This window comes from Gekko japonicus, unplaced genomic scaffold, assembly GCF_001447785.1.
Source record: "Gekko japonicus isolate JY-2015 unplaced genomic scaffold, Gekko_japonicus_V1.1 scaffold4089, whole genome shotgun sequence".
Lineage (NCBI taxonomy): Eukaryota > Metazoa > Chordata > Lepidosauria > Squamata > Gekkonidae > Gekko > Gekko japonicus.
The window spans coordinates 63,058-82,659 of NW_015169911.1; the positions used below are offsets into that span (position 1 = coordinate 63,058).

The 19,602-nt window shown below is 45.5% G+C and overlaps 1 protein-coding gene across 1 annotated transcript in view; it reads left to right on the plus strand.

The window, feature by feature from the left end:
• Positions 1-19,027, plus strand: part of LOC107115749 (tripartite motif-containing protein 7-like) — a 21,552-nt gene extending 2,525 nt beyond the window's left edge. Inside the window, exons 3-9 of the mRNA XM_015417512.1 lie at positions 2,350-2,514; positions 5,852-5,947; positions 8,772-9,002; positions 10,793-10,815; positions 11,372-11,490; positions 15,545-15,577; positions 17,908-19,027. Of these exons, the coding sequence (XP_015272998.1) occupies positions 2,350-2,514; positions 5,852-5,947; positions 8,772-9,002; positions 10,793-10,815; positions 11,372-11,490; positions 15,545-15,577; positions 17,908-18,437 (1,197 nt within the window). The 3' untranslated portion in view covers positions 18,438-19,027. The remainder of the gene's footprint in view (positions 1-2,349; positions 2,515-5,851; positions 5,948-8,771; positions 9,003-10,792; positions 10,816-11,371; positions 11,491-15,544; positions 15,578-17,907) is intronic.
• The last annotated feature ends 575 nt before the right edge of the window (positions 19,028-19,602 follow it).

A 19,602-nucleotide genomic window follows, 5' to 3' on the forward strand; every position in this document is an offset into this window, starting at 1 on the left:
CTCCGAAGCTGCTCTTCCCCCCCCCCGCTCCGAAGCGAAGGCCCCCCCCAGGCGGCGGTCAGGGAGTTCGCAGAGCGTTCCCAGCGCATGCGCAGGGGACGCTCTGTCACTTTTGGGGGGATTTAAGTATCCACCTGATATTTTTTCGGGTTTTTAGATTTTTGTGCACACCTGGGGACTGCCCCAAGTGTGCACGAAAATCTCCCTCCCCCCCAGGTGCCCCCGATGTGCAGATTTAGGTATCCGCACGCAGTGGGCGCCTTTCGGTATTAGTTATATAGATAATCAAAACAGAGAACACTTTGATATATGCACTGTTATTTTGTACTATAGTGAGAGGGTTAGTGGCTGTAAATTGTATGGCCAGTATGGTCTCAGCCACAGGCACCAACTGAATGATGGCAGATAGAAGGCCCACTTAGCCTCGGCACAGTTTTTATTTATTTATTTTATTTATATCCTGCCCTATCCCAGAAGCATTAAATATAGAAACTAAGACAAGTTTAAAATGAGCAGGTAATCATAGAGTTGGAAGGGGCCATACAGACCATCTAGTCCAGCCCCCTGCCCAATGCAGGACCAGCCCAAAGCATCTCTGACAAAGATTCGTCCAGCCTCTTCTTGAAAGCTGTCAGTGAAGGGGAGCTAACCACCTCCCTAGGCAGCTGATTCCACCTTTGAACCACTCTGACCGTGAAAAGGTTTTTCCTAATATCCAGCTGATACCTTTCTGCATGTCATTTAAGCCCGTTGCTTTGGGTCCTATCTTCTGCTGCAACTGGAACAGCTCCTTGCCCTCCTCAAGATGATATCCCTTTAAATATTTAAAGACAGCAATCATGTTTCCCCTCAATCTCCTTTTCTCCAAACAACATTCCCAAGGCCCTTAGCCTTTCCTCATAGGGCTCAGTCTCCAGACCCCTGATCATCCTTGTCGCTCTCTTCTGCACCCTCTCAATTTTCTCCCCATCCTTTTTGAAGTGAGACCTCCAGAACTGCACACAGTACTCAAGGTGTGGCCTGACCAAGGCAGTATACAGAGGGGCTATGACCTCCTGCGATTTTGATGGTATGGCCCTTTTAATACAACCCAAGACTGAATTTGCCTTTTTTGCCACTGCATCACACTGGCTGCTCATATTTAATTTACATTCCACTCTTACCCCAAGATATGTTTCGCATACACTGCTCCCCAGAAATGTATCCCCCATCCAGTATTTGTGCTTGACATCTTTGTGGCCTAGTTGTAATACTGTGCATTTATCGTTGTTGAATTGCATCCTGTTTGCAACTGCCCACTTCTCCAGAGTATTCAGATCTTGTTGAATAGCTACTCCAGGAGCCAGTTTGGTGTAGTGGTTAAGTGTGCGGACTCTAATCTGGGAGAACCGGTTTGATTCCCCACTCCTCCACTTGCACCTGCTGGATGACCTTGGGTAAGCCATAGTTCTGATAAGAGCTGTTCTTGAAAAACAGCAGTTTCTGTCAGAGCTCTCTCAGCCCCACCTACCTCACAGGGTGCCTGTTGTGGGGAGGGTCAAGGAGTTTGAAAAGAACCGGGCCCAAAACCAAGGGCAGAAAAGGCCCTGGCCCTGGTTGAGGCTAAGCAAACGTCTTTCAGGCTGGGGTCTATCAAGAGATGTTGGTCTATGGAGTGCAAGGGCACATATGGGGAGAGAGGGTCCCATAGATATGCCAGTCCCTGGCCACATAGGGCTTTGAAGGTTAAATCCATAACCTCGAATCAAATCTGGTATTCAATTGGCAGCCAGGACAACTGGTGCAGCACTGGCTGAGAGCGTGCACAGACTTCTTGCTCTTACATTTGGGCAAAAACTCTGTGGTAGAGACATTGCAGCGACCTCAGTAGGGCCTGGGTCATTTGCGGGATAAGTCCCCTTCGCCGGCCAGCTGATGAACGGCAGGGCAGTGGGGTTTAGCCACGCCTGGGACATTTGGCAAGCCTAATGCATACTAGGACTACAAATATAAAATGCATATAATCCAGGCTGGATTATGTTTACCTTTATACCAATACAGTCGTAAAATTTAATTTTAAAATATTTTTAATGGAGGAAGGGGGCAGGGCCCACGAAGGCAAAAGTGTCTAGGGGGCCCACAAAAGTCACAATGAAGTCCTGCTCAGAACTCCCTTTCTTCTTCAGTCCCTCACACAGACAAAACACCACCCCCCAACTCCAACAGAGGGCAAACCCACAGAGAACACTTGGTTACACATCCAGCTCTTTTGAAAAACTGAACAAGGCAGTAATTATATCCAGTAATTACAAGAGGAGGTACAGTTCTCGGGAGGGGAAATGAATCCTCTTTTTTTGTTTTGGGCATCAGGCAGTCGTGGCAGTACGAAAAGGGGGAGTTTGCCAGAAGCACCAGGAGCCCCTGAAGCTCTTCTGCAAGGACGACGAAGCCCTCATCTGTGTGGTCTGTGACCGATCCAAGGAGCACAGAAATCACGAAACTCTTCCTCTTGAGGAGGCCTCCCAAGAGTACAAGGTAGGAAGTCAACAATGTGGAGGATGCTGAGGAAGAGCCCCTTCTCCTTGGTCTCTCTGCTGCCTCCTTCCCGGCTAGGTGGCTCCCTTGGGCATTGTCTCCTTCCCCCCTGCTGAGGCTAAAGTGGGGTGATGTGGGGAGATGGACTCCCTTCCTCTCTGGCTGTGTGAACATCTGATCAGCCTGTGGCAGGGCTGAGCTAGGAGGGGGCAACCGCCTGACTCCCAGTGTAATGATTTCAAGTTATAAGTGTATGTTCCTTTAAAATGGTTGGTAAGTATCAGAAGAACAAGTTGGCTGAAAGAGGGAGATGAGTGAATGAGGTGATTGGTTGGTGACTGAGTGTGTGTGGGACGAGCTAGGAAGTGTGTGTGTGTGTGTGTGTGGAGAGAGAAGGCAGAGAGTTCAGTTTTTGAGTCTGAAGTATGAAGTCAGCAGTCAGTAGCTGTCAGTTGTGGTCAATCTTCAAAGTCAGAGAAACAGTCTTCCAAATAGAATCATATAGAGGTGCTGTGAAAGGCCTTAAGACTCTAAAAGAGGAAGAACATATACTCAAGGGGGCAATTTAGGCAAATTCTAATATTGTCAGAGTATATAAGAGTGTGAGGGGAAAAGCTGACAGAGACCTAAGATTCTACTAAGCAACTTAACAAAATATCTTGTAACCAATACGCTTCTTTTACCAATAAAGTTTTATCTTGTTAATTGTTACCCCAGACTCTTATCCTCAGAACCACATAGTCCAACGAAGGAGCCTTGGAGCTTGGGCACAATACTGTGGGAAAGGTTAATTAAAGACTGGAATTAAATTCCTGGTGGCAGTGATAGATACTTTGACTGAGAAAAAGAAACAAGAGATTTAAAACTACTTCATACCTAACCACACAAAAAAAGAGAGGTATGTCAAACCCAGTTTACACACACACACACACACAGAAAGAGAGAGAGAGAGAGAGAGAGAAATTAGCTTCTATGGTTGAATCTTTGTTTCTATTTCCCAGGAGGCTGCAGAATTTGCTGGTTCTGTGGCCTTCTGGTACAGATAACACTGTACATGATCTTTGCCTTGCATGACTTTTGCCTTTTGTAATGTTTATACACTGTCAAATTCTATATAGATAGGGTATCTGAAACTAGCTTCCTGGACACTCTGAGTCACCCTAGATTTCCCTGACTTTACTTGACTTTCCTGAACCCAGAGTTAGAAAGAAGGGGAGGGATTCGGGTTGGTTCATTGGGTCAGTTCTAGTTTGGCCTGTGTCACATACAAGGTAGTCCTGCTCAGTAGGAGCATCAGTAGGTACGTTAGCAGCTATAGGTCCAAGAAAGATATATACCTCTGTTTTACTAGTAGTCGGGGTGGCTTATCAATGCGAAGGACCTTGATATGTAGCTGGAATACATTCCTTATTTATTTTGGTGTACACTGTGGGTTTCTGTATTTCTGCATTCTATCTGATATCTACTTGGAACATAATAAACTGAACTAAGAATGACACTTCAGTCTGTGACTCTCTCTCTCTCCGGCAAGGAAGTGCCCATGCAGCCACACCCACCAAATTGGAACTTGGGTCTGGGAACTCAAGGGGGTTCGCGGATAACCCTGTCACCCCCTCCTTTATTGAGAAGTTCCCCAACAATACTGCTTTCCCAATTTCAGTTGCTGTCCTTGAGTGTCTGTTTGCCTCCTGGCTGGGGGAGACTTTGTGCAGATTTAGTTCCTGTCTGTGTTAGTCCCCCCCCCCCTGCACACAGCAGCTGTGAGGTAGCAGTTTAAATCAGAAGAACACAGCATTGGGGGTTGGGGGTGGGAGAGCTATGCATGAAGTGGCCTTATTCTGAGACAGACCCTTGGTCTGTCCAGGTTCACTATGACTGGCAGTGGCTCTCCAGGGACTCAGAGGAAGGTCTTTTCACATCAACGGCTACCTATTCATTTCTACTGTAAATGCCGGGCATTGAACTCAGGACCTTTTGTTTGCCAAGCAGATGCTCTGTCACAGCCACGGCCCTTTCGCTGCATTGTGGAAGGAAGGAATCCCCTCCTTCCCGCAGCTGTGGTTGCTCCCACACAGAGCTTTCCCTTCTTTGATATGGTCTTTCTTGGAAGATAATCAAAGAGGATTTGGGAAAGGGTGGACCAGAAAGTATGCATTTCCACCCACCCACCCACCCCAATCCAGTGCCATTTACCCTCCCACCGGGCATTCTCCCAAGCGTGCCCCCCCTCCCCGGTGAGCTTTTAGCTGCTTTTTAAAGAATTGTCACTACAGGGTATATGTAATGATTCCTTGTTTTACTGTGTGTGTGTTCCTTTAAATGTTTGGTTGGAGTGCAATGTTAGTAGAGTGATTGAGAGAGACAAGTGTGATGTGATTGGTGGATGGCAGAGTGTGGGAGGGGGTTGTTTGGAATGAGAGTGCGTGTGTCTTGAAGCAATTCAGTTGGAGTTTTGAATGAGAGTCAGTCAGTGAGTTCAGTCAGTGAGGATTCTGAAAGTTCTGTGTGGGATCTTAAAGAGTACAGTATATATGCCTTCCAAGTGAGACTCTAAAGATCTGGAAGGAAGTTAAAATTACCAAAAGCTTAGCCTGTGTGGCTGCCTATAGGAAAGAATGGTTCCTGTTAGTGTTGGATCTGAGTGTCAAAAGAAGAAGAAAAAGAAAAAAAGGCAATGTGTGTGATACTTTTGACAGACATATCTACAAGTCCCTTATTCCCAAACAGTTACAGAATGACCAACCTCATATTTTGTTCTTATTTCAGTAAATCATCTTTTTTTCAAGTTTATCCCAGAATTCAGTTCTATCTTTCCTCAGGACCACATAGATCCCTGAAAAGCCCAGAATCTGGGCCACATTACCAACAGCAAAGGAGAGAAGGTTTGGAAGTCCTTAAATTCCTGGTGGCAGCAGAAAATACCCAGTTTACAAAAGCAAAGAACACATATAAAGTGAAAACCAGTCCTCCCAAATAAGAGGACGCCACAGTATATTTATGTGGTGTTAACACAGCATAGTGATATACTGACTATGTATAATATTTTGTTAATGCAAAACCTTCCTGTGGCAGGGGTGGAATGGTGTGCAAATCATGGAGTCAGTTTTCCCTGAGGAAGCAGTTTGGCCACTGGGAATATTTCTGCATTGAAGTGGTACACCATTCCCCTGAGAAAGCGAGCTGTGTTTAGCATTTGGGAAATGTTGAAGATCCTGTTAACGGACATGGGGCAGTTATATTGAGTTTGTCCCTTAATGACAGTTTTGCTTCTCGTGTATTTTAATAGTAAACTTCTAAAATGGAAAAAGAATCTGTTTTCATTTCCCCGTCCCCCTAGGATCAGTTCAGCAGCTGTCTGGAGGTTCTGAAGAAGAAGAGAGAAAGAATCGTAGCATCTAGAGAAGATGTAGAGAAGGAAAGCCAAGACCTGCTCGTAAGTGTCACCCTGGCTGGGAAGTGAGGAGATTCTGGAACTAGTATTTGGGGGATAAATGAAGTCCAAACAGCAGAAAAATCCATTCACACGAGAGCCTCACCCCTTCCAATTTGGTCATTTCATTCACAGATTATCAGTATTCAGCAGACCAGGCCCCCAAAGGAAAACTTAAAATTGCAGTTCTAAGCAGAGTTGTACTTGGGCTGGGGGTGCCCCAGAATTGCCCACTCTTGGTGTCCCTGGGGCTCCCTGCTCTCTGGAACTCTAAGCAATCGCCTAGGGCCACCTGGTGGGCAGTCCGCCCCTGGTTTTTCATCTGGATCTAGAACCTTTTGTTGTTGTTGCTCTCTGGTGTTTTTTTGGGGGGGCAGAATCAGTTGGCTTCCCAAGGTGCTCTCTGCTGTGGGGTGAAGCATCGGCAGATGAACGTCTGTGTCCAGGTCCCATTTGTGTGCATACACCAACACTGCAAGCCAGGAGAAGTCTCCGAAAAGAGGTCAGGGGTGTCCCACCTCCCAAGAAAGGCTTCCTGGAAATGCTGATAGACACCCCACCAATCCTGAATTGAGCTAGGGTGTTTGTTGATTCTAAGGGGGAGAGTACTTGACGTACAGTGACATGCTGATTTTTTTCTCTTAAAGTTTTTTTTTTTCCTTGCCCAAAATGCAACTAGGGAAGCTGCAGTTTAGTGAGGGGAACGGGCTTCGGAGTTTTGAAGGATGATAGGGAAATGGCTGAGAAGCTAAATGCATTTTTTGCCTCTGTCTTCACTGTGGAAGCTGAGAAGTGCTTGCCCACTCCAGAACCACTGATTTCAGGAGGGGAGTTGAAAGACCTGAGTCAGATTGAGGTGACGAGAGAGGAGGTCCTAAAACTGATAGACAACTTAAAAACTGATAAATCACCAGGCCCAGATGGCATACATCCGAGAGTTCTGAAAGAATTCAAATGTGAACTTGTGGATCTCCTGACAAAGATATGTAATCTTTCCTTAAAATCTGCCTCCATTCCTGAGGATTGGAAGGTAGCTAATGTCACTCCCATCTTTAAAAAGGGTTCCAGAGGAGATCCGGGAAATTACAGGCCAGTGAGTCTGACGTCGATACCGGGTAAATTGGTGGAAACCATTATTAAGGAAAGAATTAGTAGGCACATAGATGAACAAAACCTATTGAGGCAGACTCAGCACGGTTTCTGTAAGGGAAGATCTTGTCTCACTAACCTGTTAGTGTTCTTTGAGGGGGTGAACAAACATGTGGACAAGGGGGATCCAATAGATATTGTTTACCTTGACTTCCAGAAAGCTTTTGATAAAGTTTCTCATCAAAGGCTCCTAAGTAAGCTCAAAAATCATGGGATAGAAGGACAAGTCCTTTTATGGATCAAAAACTGGCTAGTTCATAGAAAACAGAGAGTGAGTGTAGGTGGGCAATTTTCTCAGTGGAGGGTGGTAAGCAGTGGGGTACCGCAGGGATCAGTACTTGGTCCACTGCTTTTTAACTTGTTCATTAATGATTTGGAGATGGGAGTAAGCAGTGAAGTGGCTAAATTTGCGGATGATACAAAGTTGTTCAGGGTGGTGAAAACCAGTGAGGATTGTGAGGCACTCCAAGGGGATCTGTCAAGGATGGGCGAGTGGGCGTCAACATGGCAAATGGGGTTCAATGTGGCCAAGTGCAAGGTGATGCACATTGGAGCCAAAAATCCTAAATATAAATACACATTGATGGGGTCTGAACTGGCAGAGACTGAGCAAGAGAGAGATCTTGGAGTTGTAGTGGATAACTCACTGAAAATGTCGAGACAGTGTGTGACTGCAATAAAGAAGGCCAATGCTATGCTGGGGATTATTAGGAAGGGTATTGAAAACAGATCAGCCAATATAATAATGCCCCTATATAAATCAATGGTGAGACCTCATTTGGAATACTGTGTGCAGTTCTGGGCACCACACCTTAAAAAGGATATTATAGCTTTGGAAAAAGTGCAGAAAAGGGCAACTCGAATGATAAAAGGGTTGGAACACTTTCCCTATGAGGAAAGGTTAAAGCGCTTAGGGCTCTTTAGCTTGGAGAAAAGACGACTGAGGGGTGACATGATCGAGGTTTATAAGATTATGCATGGGAAAGAGCAGGTAAAGAAAGAGGTACTTTTCTCCCTTTCTCACAATACAAGAACTCGTGGGCACTCCATGAAACTGCAGAGCGGTCGGGTTAATTAGCCACAAGGTATAGATAGGGGCTCTGGGGCAAGTGATGCTCTGTCTTCTTGGTGCTTGGGGGGGGTCAACAGTGGGAGGGCTTCTAATGTCCTGGCCCCACTGCTGGACCTCCTGATGGCACTGGTATTTCTGGCCACTGTGTGACACAGAGTGTTGGACTGGATGGGCCTTTGGCCTGATCCAACATTGGCGTCTCTTATGTTCTTATGTTCTCTTTTCTCCCCAGTGGTATTTCCACTCAAACATCGTATCTCATCCCTTGTTGGGAAGTTTGAGGGGTGAGCATGTGGGCAGTGTTTTAGTGGGGAAACAAACGGACTGAAGAAACCCCTTCTACTCTCTGGGTCTTCTGCTACAGACTTAATCCTCTGTGGCTGATATAACCCCTCCAGAAGTTTGAGTGAGATCCATGTGTTCATTGGGTCTTAAGGATGAGTCCTTAGGAATCCTTCTCTTTCCTTTCTCTTCCCCATGTTAATTTTGTTCCCTGTGAAAAGCATAAGTACCCTTCTGATAGGAGTTAACTGAAGTGCCCTTTCCCACTGCAGAGGCCAGCTGTGTTCCTAACACTGGTCTGCTTTTCTTATTTTCCCATCTCAGAAGCAAACCAAAGGAGAGAAGCAAAAGACATTAACCAAGTTCAGGCAACTGCACACATTTCTGGAGGAACAGGAGAAATGTTTGCTGGCCCAGATGGAAGAGGTGGAGGAGGAGGTGGCAAAGAAAAGGGACCAGCACCTGGCCGAACTCTCTGAGGAACACTCCTCTATGGAAAGCCTCATCCGGGAGATGGAGGAGAAGTGTCAGCAGTCAGCCAATGAACTCCTGCAGGTGAGGGGGTGGCAGGAACAGGCAGGGTCCCCTTGGGGAAAAGGTTGGCTCCAGACCCTTTCTTGGCTTCTGCTTTTCTTTAGAGCAGAGGTGTTGAACTCATTTGTTATGAGGCCCGGATGTGACATAAATGTCACTTTGTTGGGCCAGGCCACGCATGCTATAAAATGTAACACAAGGTACCAGAGATATAAACTTTATAAAGATGATTTCAGATGCCAAATGGCAATAGCAGGCATGATTGGATTAGATGTGATATGCAGAGGGGAAGTAGGTGTGGAGATATCAGCATTGGTAATGAGACAAGAAACCTGGGTCTCCGTTTACTCCAGGAGGATTCAGTCCAGGAGGATGCAAAGAATAAATGGACATAAGTCTGACATTAGAAACCACAACATTCTGTTTCTGACCTAAGAGTAGCAGTGATCTTACAAAGGAATTTCAAAGGGAGATTAGAAAGAGAGACTGCTGAATTATATCCTTCTGGACTGGATTGAGACCTAGTTTTCTTGTTTCATTACCAATGTGTGCTATTATCATTTGGCATCTGAAATCATTCCACTCTCCAAGGACTAATCCAAGTTTTCTAATTCCTAATCGGGGTCTTTTTGAAAGAAAATAAATCCAGATAGAAACAGAGAAATCCAATCATTTTTTTAAAAAACCCAACAACTTTTCAGAATAAGCCAGAATAATTTCCATAATGTACCCTCCCTCCCTCCATCTCTCCAAAGAAGTGTGCTTGCACACAAAGGCTTATATCTGGAATAAAACATTGTTGGTCTTAAAGCTGGGAATCCAATTTTGTTTTCTCTCTCTTCCCCCCCCCCCCAAAAAAGAGGAGGAGCGGGCCTGGCAAAGAAAGCAGAGGCAATCTGGTGGTGGTGGGGGTTGTCCTTTTATCTCTCTGGCACAAAACAGCCATGAGGCACTATCTCTGTGTGTGTTTGTGTGAGAGAGGGAGGGGGGCAAGAAGCAGAAAGCAAAGAGCCACTGAGAGAGCTGGGGGGAAAGCAAGCTAGGGTGCAGCTGTAGCAGCAGCCCTGGGAAAGGAAGCAGGAGAAGGAAGTTGCTTGGGGGCCGTTTTTGAGCTCTGTGCGGGCCAGATGCGGCCTGCAGGCCACACCGTTGACACCCCTGCTATAGAGCCCTCCTTTGCTCAGCTGAGAATCAAGAGGCTGTAACTCATAATGTTGGTGGTGTGGGGACTGGGGAGGGTGGAGTTCGCTGATGCCTCTGTTCCAGAAAGGCATTGAAGTACCCTTTGTTGGTGCTTCTCTTGTTCAGTAGGGAATGTGGCACCATTTTAAACAGTTTGTGACTGACCAGAGGTCCAGGGGAAGCTCTGGGATGGCACTAGTGGTGGTAGTGGAGAAGAAGGGGTGGCTCTTAGTTGAGTTGTTAGGGAGCTACAGGAGAAGACGGTGGATGGAGGAATCTTCGAAGTTTGTGTGTTTTTGTATATGTATTTGTATGTTTGAGCAACTGATGCAATTAATTTGAGATTTCATGGGTAGCTCTTCAGAACAACCAGAAATGCGAGCTGCACGCAAGCTCTTCTGCAACAGATCACCCAGCTGTCCTCTGAAATGGCTTCACTGTGGCTGCTAATGTCATTCCCTCATGAAGAAGTTCTCCTGCTTTATGATAAAGATCCAGCCCCCGTCCTTGAGTTGGACACACAATAAAAGGAGCTAGAATGCATGGCCCTCCAGGATCTGAGGGGGTGGGGGTGTCTTCCCAATTTGGCCCATGGCACTTGTTGACTTTTCTTCTTTTCCCTTCTTTAGGATGCCCAAAGCACCTTGCAGAGGTAAGTGGATCCCTCTGTCTCATGACCCTCCTGATGCTGGGATGGATCTGGGTAGCATGTGAAGAAAGTGGCCCTTCAGGCCCAGGACCGTGACAGATATGACCAATGTTCCCTCTAAGCTGAGTTAGTGTGACCTAGCTCACAGTGTTTTAGCCTCCGGCTCACACATTTTTGTCTTAGCTCAGGAAGGATGGCTCCAGAGCAAACTAATTCATGCAGTAGCCAAATGGCTCGCTCACAACTTTAAAGCCAGTAGCTCACAAAGTAGATTTTTTGCTCACAAGACTCCCCAGCCTAGAGGGAGCATTGGCTATGACTAAGATTGCAGATTTCCATCCGTTTGTAAATGGCAAATTGTGAATACATACAGGCCAGTGGATAGAAAACGAGCAAGTTGACATGTTTTCTATCTGTCACATTTTTATCTTGGCCTTCCTCTGAGGAGCTTTCAGCATCCGCCAGTTAGGCCTTCTGGTTATTCCTGCCTTTTTTTCATTGCTCTACTACTAGGAATTCTGGATTGGATAGGCGGTGGCTTAACATGGTTTGTCTCCAGGTATGAAGAAAAGAAGACATTTGAAAATCCAGTGACTTTTCCTCTGACATTGAAGTGGAGGATCTGGGACTTCTGTGACATCAATCACTCACTGGACGTTGTCATGAAGCAGTGGAAAGGTAATAAAGAACAGCTCCAGAGAGCTGCGGTGGCTCAAGTGGTTAAGACGCTGAACTGCCGGCTGTGGAAGGTCGGTAGTTCAGCAGTTTGAGACCTGAGTGCACCGCATGACGGAGTGAGCTGTCTCTAGTTCCAGCTCCTGCCAACCTAGCAGTTTGAAAGCAAGAAATTGCAAGTAGATAAATAGGTACCACTTCGGTGGGAAGGTAACAGCATTCCGTGCGCCTTGGTGTTTAGTCATGCCGGCCACATGACCACGGAAATGTCTTCAGACAGCACTGGCTCTTTGGCTTTGAAACGGAGATGAGCACCACGACCCTAGAGTCGGATTCGACTGGCTTTCGAGCAAGGGAACCTTTACCTTTTTACCAGAGAGGTCATGAGGTGAGGCCAGATCTGAATATGGAACATTCTGGGTCCCTTGTATCATACGCAGGGCCAGGCGGACAGGAAATTTGTGTGCCAATTCCAGAGGCCATTTGAGTTCACCATGGAATGTTTTCTGATCAAAATTCCTTCTGCGGCCTTAGCATACCATTGTCTTCTCTGTATTTTCTTACAATGGTTTGCATTTTGATCTCTGGTCATTTATGTGTCCGTGCACTGTTGGATAGAGAGGTCGGGACAGAATGAGCCTCCAAAATGGAAGAGAGGGGAGGGATCGGACCCTTCAGGACATCCTCACTTAATGGAGACACCCTCCTGATCCCATCTATGCCCGTGGCCACATTGGACCTCTCACAACTGGCCCCTTGGACTGAGTGGGTCCTAGTGGAGTCCACAGGATGGTCTCAAGGGGGGGGCTGGCAGTGCTCTCTTAAGCAGAGGGACACCTTCTGAGTCATTGAAATAATTGGACTTCGAAGGGTGTAACTCTGCACGGGAAGGCCAAACATTCTGTTTCTGAAGCTAAACATGTCTGCATACGGCCAATACCTGGCTGGAAGGCCACTAGGAACCCCATCTTCGCTACCTTGTTTGTCTTGAAAAATGTTGGGAGAAAAATGTAGCATGTCATTTACTTCTGGTAGTAACAGCTCTCAAGTTGGTCTGCAAATGTTTTTGAGCCTTGAGCAGTTTCCTGTAGAGGCAGTGTAGAAATGTTATATAAAATAAATAAATTCTTGTATTGAATTTGAACTAAGGGAGGGCTGAGTATTCTGGTCGAACTTCTGGATGAGACGTGCAGTGATGCCTTCCTTCCTTCCCTTCTCTAATCTGGAAAAGAACCCTTAAATTGGGCCCCCTTCTATCCTCTTGCTCTCCAGTCTCCAGTTTTGCTCTTCTCCCCACAGTCGTTTTACCTGCCCAGCGAGTCGGGGGCTGCTTCCCCTAGCAACAGTTCTCCGTTGATGCCTTCATAAACCCTGTGAACCCAGAGCACCCAGATAAGCAGTTTTCTTCTCTTTTTTTGGTGCTCATTTTTAAATTTTATACTAACAAAAGAAAACAAGACAAAGTATGTATACAAAACATTGCTACATTTACACATAAACAACCCTCTTTCATGAACAAAAACATACTTCAATTTTTCTTGAAATTCTAAATTGAGGTCCCGGTCACACGGGCAGGAAAATGCGGGGGGAAAACATGGCTGTTAGCCACAGGGCTAAAAACCGCGCGGTTGCTCGAGCAGACCTACCAATCGAGGTCCCGTGGTAGGGTGGAGGTGCCGATCACTCCACAGTCCTGCAGCGCGGCAAAGAAGCGGGGCGCGGGGCAAACGGGTTGGTTGTTTTTAAAAAAAATCAAATGTGCGCATGCTCCCTTGGGTGCGTGTGCGCATCTGTGGAGACTTTGAAAAAAAAACCCTTTTTCCGAGGGGACATGGGTGGCCGCCGGAACCACCTCCAGAAATGCGATCAGACGCCCGCCCTTGGCCCGCGGTTTCAGGAAACTAGTACCTCCGAGGTACTAGTTTTTTACTGTGCGTCTTCGACAGGAAGCCTCGGTTGCGCCACGGGAGCATGATGCTTCCCAGATGTGCCGGTGAGATCGCACCCGGAAAATCCACCTATCTTCCGTCCCTCTAGCGTGGCTACTGCTCCGTGTGACCGGGGCCTGAGTCTGTTGTGGCGATAGGATGTTAGTTTTGCCATTGTCGCATACTCAGTCAATTTGTTTTTCCAGTCTGTCAATTCTGGACATTTTTCAGCTTTCCATTTAGACGCAAATACTACCCTTGCTGCTGTTAACATATATTTAAATAGTCCAGTGTGGATTCTTGTGATGTTGCTTGGTAAGATATTTAATAATATAGTTTTTGGGTCCATCACAGTTAAATATTAATACCTTTGTATCTCTTTGTGGACCTTTGTCCAATATTGTCTTGCTTTGTTCATGTCCACCACATATGAGAAAATATTTCATCTCCAGACAGCAGTTTTCTTGTCCACATATTACTGCAGGTCCCTCCCCCAGGGAGGATTTCTCTAATTGCTAATTGACTAATCATTATTGCGGATGGACACTATAAACATCTATTTCCATGACTGATGATTTTTTTAAAGTAACTTTCTAGCCTTTTTCATTGCCTAGATATAAGGGGAAATATGCAGCCGGATCCCTTAAAAATTCTAATTGCTATAACACATTGCTATGATCTCCTGGTTCCTCTGAATACCCAGTTTTTATTTTTTTCATTAAAAGTCTCTAGCAGATTTCATTGCAGAGAAAAAGGGGTTCACTTTCCCTTTAGTATCTCCATAACAAGGAAGTCTGGAGACTTTTTTTAATGAAAGCCAGGGGTTCAGACAAAATACTCAGGATTTGGTGCAGTCCAGAGCAAAGCAGGACAGATCTCAAAACTTCCCTGCTCCATTCTGGTTGCCAAATGGGAGCAAAACCACTGTATGAAAGCATCCTAAGCTTATCTGGACTGGACCCTTGGGTTGCGGGCCTTAGCATACTTTTGTGAAGCAACTCTCAAGTATCTCAAAGCAGTTAACTTTTGGATAATCATGTTCAGGATTACTCTTGGTCTCCTTTTTGGAGAGTGAAGTGTCAGTTTGCCAAATTTGATACTGTGGCGATTCCTTGTTTTATGTGTATGTGTGTCTCTTTAAAAGTTTGGTTGCATGGCTGTGGTAAGTAGACTAGACTGGTTGAGAAAAGTGAGCGTGGTATGATTGGTGGTTGACAGAGAGGGGGTGGGGTTTTGGAAGTGAAAATGAGTGGATGAGTATGTATGTCAGTCAAGAGTTACAGTTACATGTTGACAGTTGATAAGTTAAGTTAGTTCTGTGTGTGAAAAGAGAGACAAGCAGTTCTGTGTGGGGAATGAGTTAGACAAGCAGTTAGTTCGGTGTGTGAGGGAAGTGAGAAGCAGAAGGAAGGCTGAGAGAATAGGAAAAATTAAATGAAAGCTTAATTGAAGACAAGTTATAGGAAAGGCTGTATGTCCTGGAGAGAAACAGTGAACATATATGACCTTGAGTTAAAGTGTTGCAGAGTTACCTGAAAGATCCCTGTCAGTAAGGGAGCAGATTGTGTGTGATACACTAAGCATTTGTTCATGATTTACTCCCTACTGGTTACTTTGTTCTACCCTTTTATTTATGAATTACTTCAATAAATCCTTTTTTATTCAAGTATACAAGCTCTGAAAGGAATACTTCCTCAGGATCACATAGTTCCTCGTAAGCCTTGTACTCGGTCTACCAAGATAGTAAGAGCAACAGTAAAGTATAAAGGTTTGGAAAGCCTTAAATTTCCTGGTGGCAGCCGGATATACCCTAGTAGAACAAAATAAAGAACACTTTTAAAGGGAAACCAGACCTCCCTAATAAGGAGGACGTCACAGATACATTTTCCATTTATTTTCTCAGTCCAACAGCGGCCATAATTAGGAATGAAAAATGAACTCACATTAAATGGAACCAATCTTAATATTTGCACAGAAGTAAAATCTGGGGGAGGAATCTCCCTAGAAGCTGCTTCTCCTTAACCTTTCAGTCGAAACTGGGGGGAAATGTTAACTGATATTTTTGTTGCAAAAATGTATGATATGCACAAGGGTCAGCTACTTACTTTTTATTGCTCTTCCTTCCTCAGACACTCTGGATTCTGGACTTGACCTGCAGAAAGGTACACTTTATGTACAAGTCAACTATTTCTAAATTAAAAAGCTTTTGTGTTCCTGTACTTGATTCTTCTCCAGTGATCAAGTTTACCTGGGCCTTCTTGTTTTGTCCCCCAAAATTGCACCCTCCCTGCTGTAGCCAGACCCTCAATGCTTTGTTCTGAGGAGGCCTGACAGGGTTTCTCAGGATGGCAGAGAAGGTGAACTCTGAGGGGGTGAACTGTGTCCTTTCATCTCACAAAAACATAAAAAGAGGCTTGCTGAATTAGACCAGTGGCCCATCTAATCCAGCATCCTGTCTGTCACAGCAGCCAGTGAATTACTCTGGAGGGCAAACAACAGGGCATAGAGGCTGTGGCCTTCCCCTGATGTTGCCTCCTGGCACTGATATTTTTAGAGTTTTACTGCCTCTGAACACGCAGGTTCTCTTTAGTCACTATGGCTAGTAGCCACTGAGAGGTCTATCCTGGACGAATCCTCCTTTTAAAGCCATCTGTGCTTGTAGCCATTACAACACCCTCTGGCAGCAAAATTCACATTTTAATCACTCTGTGGAAAGAACTATTTCTTTCTGTCCTGACATTTGTAGCTTGGTCCTGAAGCACTTGCTTCTCACTAGAAGTCACAGATATTTGGTTCACGTTAAGTTTCCAGGGAATGTAAATCACACTGTTCTTCCATCCCTCCAAGGTACCTACACTGTGAAGCACAGAAAATATTATGGGGGTGTTTTAGATTTTGCTTAAGGGAGACACCTGGAATGACAGGAAAGGAGGGATTTTGGTTTATTTTGAAAGTAATAATTAAAGGCTGGTTCAGAGTTTAGCAGAGGATATATTTGTGAGTCCTTTGTCAACCTGCTGCTAACTTTGGTGTAATGGGTAGGAGCGTGGACTCTAACCTGGGAGAACCAGGTTTGATTCCCCACTCCTCCACATGCAGCTGCTGGTGTGACCTTGGTTTGGTCATGGCTCTGTCAGAGCTGTTCTCTCAAGAGCAGTTCTCGAATGAGTTCTCATAGCCCCACCTACTTCGCAGGGTGTCTGTTGTGGGAAGGGGAAGCGAAACGAGACTGTAAGCCATTCTGAGACTCCTTCGGGTACTGAAGGGCGGGGTATAAATCCAACCTCTTTTTCTTCTTCTTTTGCTGAGATTTCAGGCCTGCTCCCTGTTCAATCAGAGATTAAGAAATTCTGGCCAAAGACAAAGATGCTAATCTTGAAAGTAGCTCTGGAAATCCTAATAATTTTAGCAGAAATGTCATTCTTGAGACCAATGCTCCCTCTAAGCTGTGGAGTCTTGTGAGCAAAAATTCTCCATTGTGAGCTCCTGGCATTAAAGTTGTGAGTGAGTGATTTGGCTACTGCATAAATTAGTTTGCTCTCGAGCCATCCTTCCTGAGCTAAGACAAAAATGTGTGAGCCGGAGCCTAAACAACTGTGAGGTAGCTCACACTAACTCAACTTAGAGGGAACACTGCTTGAGACATATCTAGGATCAGGTCTAAGATCCACTTAGTTCAATCCGTTCTGTGCATCTACTCATTTTTGTGTGGTCAGGGTGTTTGTGTAAGTGCTCTTTCACATATGATTTTTTTTCTTTATAACGTTGGATGAAATATATAATCCTGCTTCTCGGGGTACTTCTTTCATAGAGGATGTGGGGGACAGGCTGTAGTCACTTGGGATGCTGCTGTCTTCAAGTCCAGGGAGTCTGTTCTGACTTTAGGGTGGGACTGAATTCATTAAATAGGACAGGGGAAGGAAGGAGTACCTGTGGCAAAAACTAAATTGAGGAAAAGGGGAAACAGAAGAAGCCAAAGTGAGATAAATGTCCTAACAGCCAAGGAGATTCACAGGGAACAGATATAGATGGGATGCTAACCTTAGAGTTAGGTGGGTGTGCCAAACAACTCATCCAATTGTCTCCCTGCTGAATCTGTTTCTCTTCTCTCTCCTCATCTCCCCCCAACAGCAGCAAATGTGATGCTGGATCCAGATACGGCCTATCCTAGACTATGGGGGGGGGGGGATGCTAACCATAGTGTTACGTGGGTGTGTCAAACAACTCTACCATTTGTCTCCCAGCTGAATCTGCTTCTCCAGATACGGCCTATCCTAGACTATGGGGGGGGATGCTAACCATAGTGTTACGTGGGTGTGTCAAACAACTCTACCATTTGTCTCCCAGCTGAATCTGCTTCTCCAGATACGGCCTATCCTAGACTATGGGGGGGGATGCTAACCATAGTGTTACGTGGGTATGTCAAACAAATCATCCAATTGTCTCCCTGCTGAATCTGTTTCTCTTCTCTCTCCTCATCTCCCCCCAACAGCAGCAAATGTGATGCTGGATCCAGATACGGCCTATCCCACACTCATCCTGTCTGAGGATAAGAAAAGTGTGAGACAAGGAGACAAAGCTCAAGCTCTGCCCAGCAATCCTGAGAGATTTGACTCATATGGTGCAGTCCTGGGCCTTGAGGGATTCACAGCAGGCTGCCATTTCTGGGAAGTCTGTGTGGGAAGTGAGGAAGAATGGATGGTGGGGGTGGCCAGAAAGTCCATGGGGAGAAAGGGAAAACTTACCTTTAGTACTGAGGGAGGGATGTGGGCTGTGGGGAAGTGGAAGGGCCTCTACAGGGCTACTGTAAAAGGCAGTCATACCTCCCTGACTATGAGTGGAGAGCTCAAGAGGATCCGAGTGTGCCTGAACTACACTGGGGGACGAGTGGCCTTTTTCGATGCTGGCCAAGCAGCCCTTCTCTATGAGTTCTCTGGAGCCTCCTTCTCTGGAGAGACCCTCCTGCCATTCTTTTTGGTGACTTTAAAAGGCCACCTCCAACTCTCACACCAGGGCCATTAATAAAAATATTGCTTAAGAGTACTGTTTTTGTAGCTCTTCAAGGGCCTTCTCCAGGGTCCCAGTCACCAAAACTGACTTAAACGTAATTTTGATCCATCTGTACCTTGTGGCCAACAGCCACTGATGGATCTGTGTTCCTTATGCTTATCCATTTCCCCTGAAGGCATGATTTGATAGAGCTGGACTCAAAAAAGCTATTTTCAAAGGCTTTGTCTGCCTGCCAGCCTGAATGAAGGCACCCTCCCTTGTGAGGTGTGGTGTGACAGAGCCTCGGATTCATGGGCTCTTTTCAAGGGCTTTGGCTGTGTGGCAGCCTGAATGGAGGCACATTCTCCCTCCTTGGCTGAGGGGAGAAATATGGAAGTGTTGCCTGACTGAGCCTCGGATTCAGAAAGGCTCTTCTTCAGTGGGGGAAGTCATCCAAAGTGGTCAGGTCATGCCTCCTCTCACACCAGGCAGGTAAACTATTGGCTTGGAGCAAGGCTGACCCTCCAGTTTCTTTTTTTAGGTTTTTATTGAAAAGTTAACATAGATACAAAGACAAATCAGTGACAATAAACTGTTGTATGCCAAATACAGATTATCACATCACAAAGTTCTAATAAAAAGAATAGGTACTTCAGAGTAAGAGTCTTTATTTGAGGTTTGTATCAGTGTCCTTTCCATTGTGGGATAATCCCATATGTTCCTGTACCAAATCTTAAGAATTGGGGGTGAGAGAGATTTCCAGGAGGTGATTGTAGACTTCGCAGTGGCGCATAATATAGAAATCAAATCTTTCTTAATTTGGGGGATTTGAGGATCATCTCACAAGTTTAGCAACAGTGAGTCAAGGCGTAATGGAATAGAGAGACCTATGATAGAAATTTGGTCTCAGATAGATGACCAAAAATTTTGGATGAGATGGCAGGACCACCAACAGTGGAGAAAAAGAATCAGGAGACCCACATCGTTTCCAACACATGGGTGAGTAGGATGAATTTGTATGGTGAATTTGCAGTGGAGTACGGTACCAGTGAACCATTACTTTTAAAAACTAGATCTTAATATTAATGACCTTGGAAAGGTTAACAGAGAAATTCCAGTTGGATACAACAGAAAAACTTACATCATCGGCTTCATCTAATTTAGATACTAGACTAGAGGGTTTGAGAGACCATCCAAA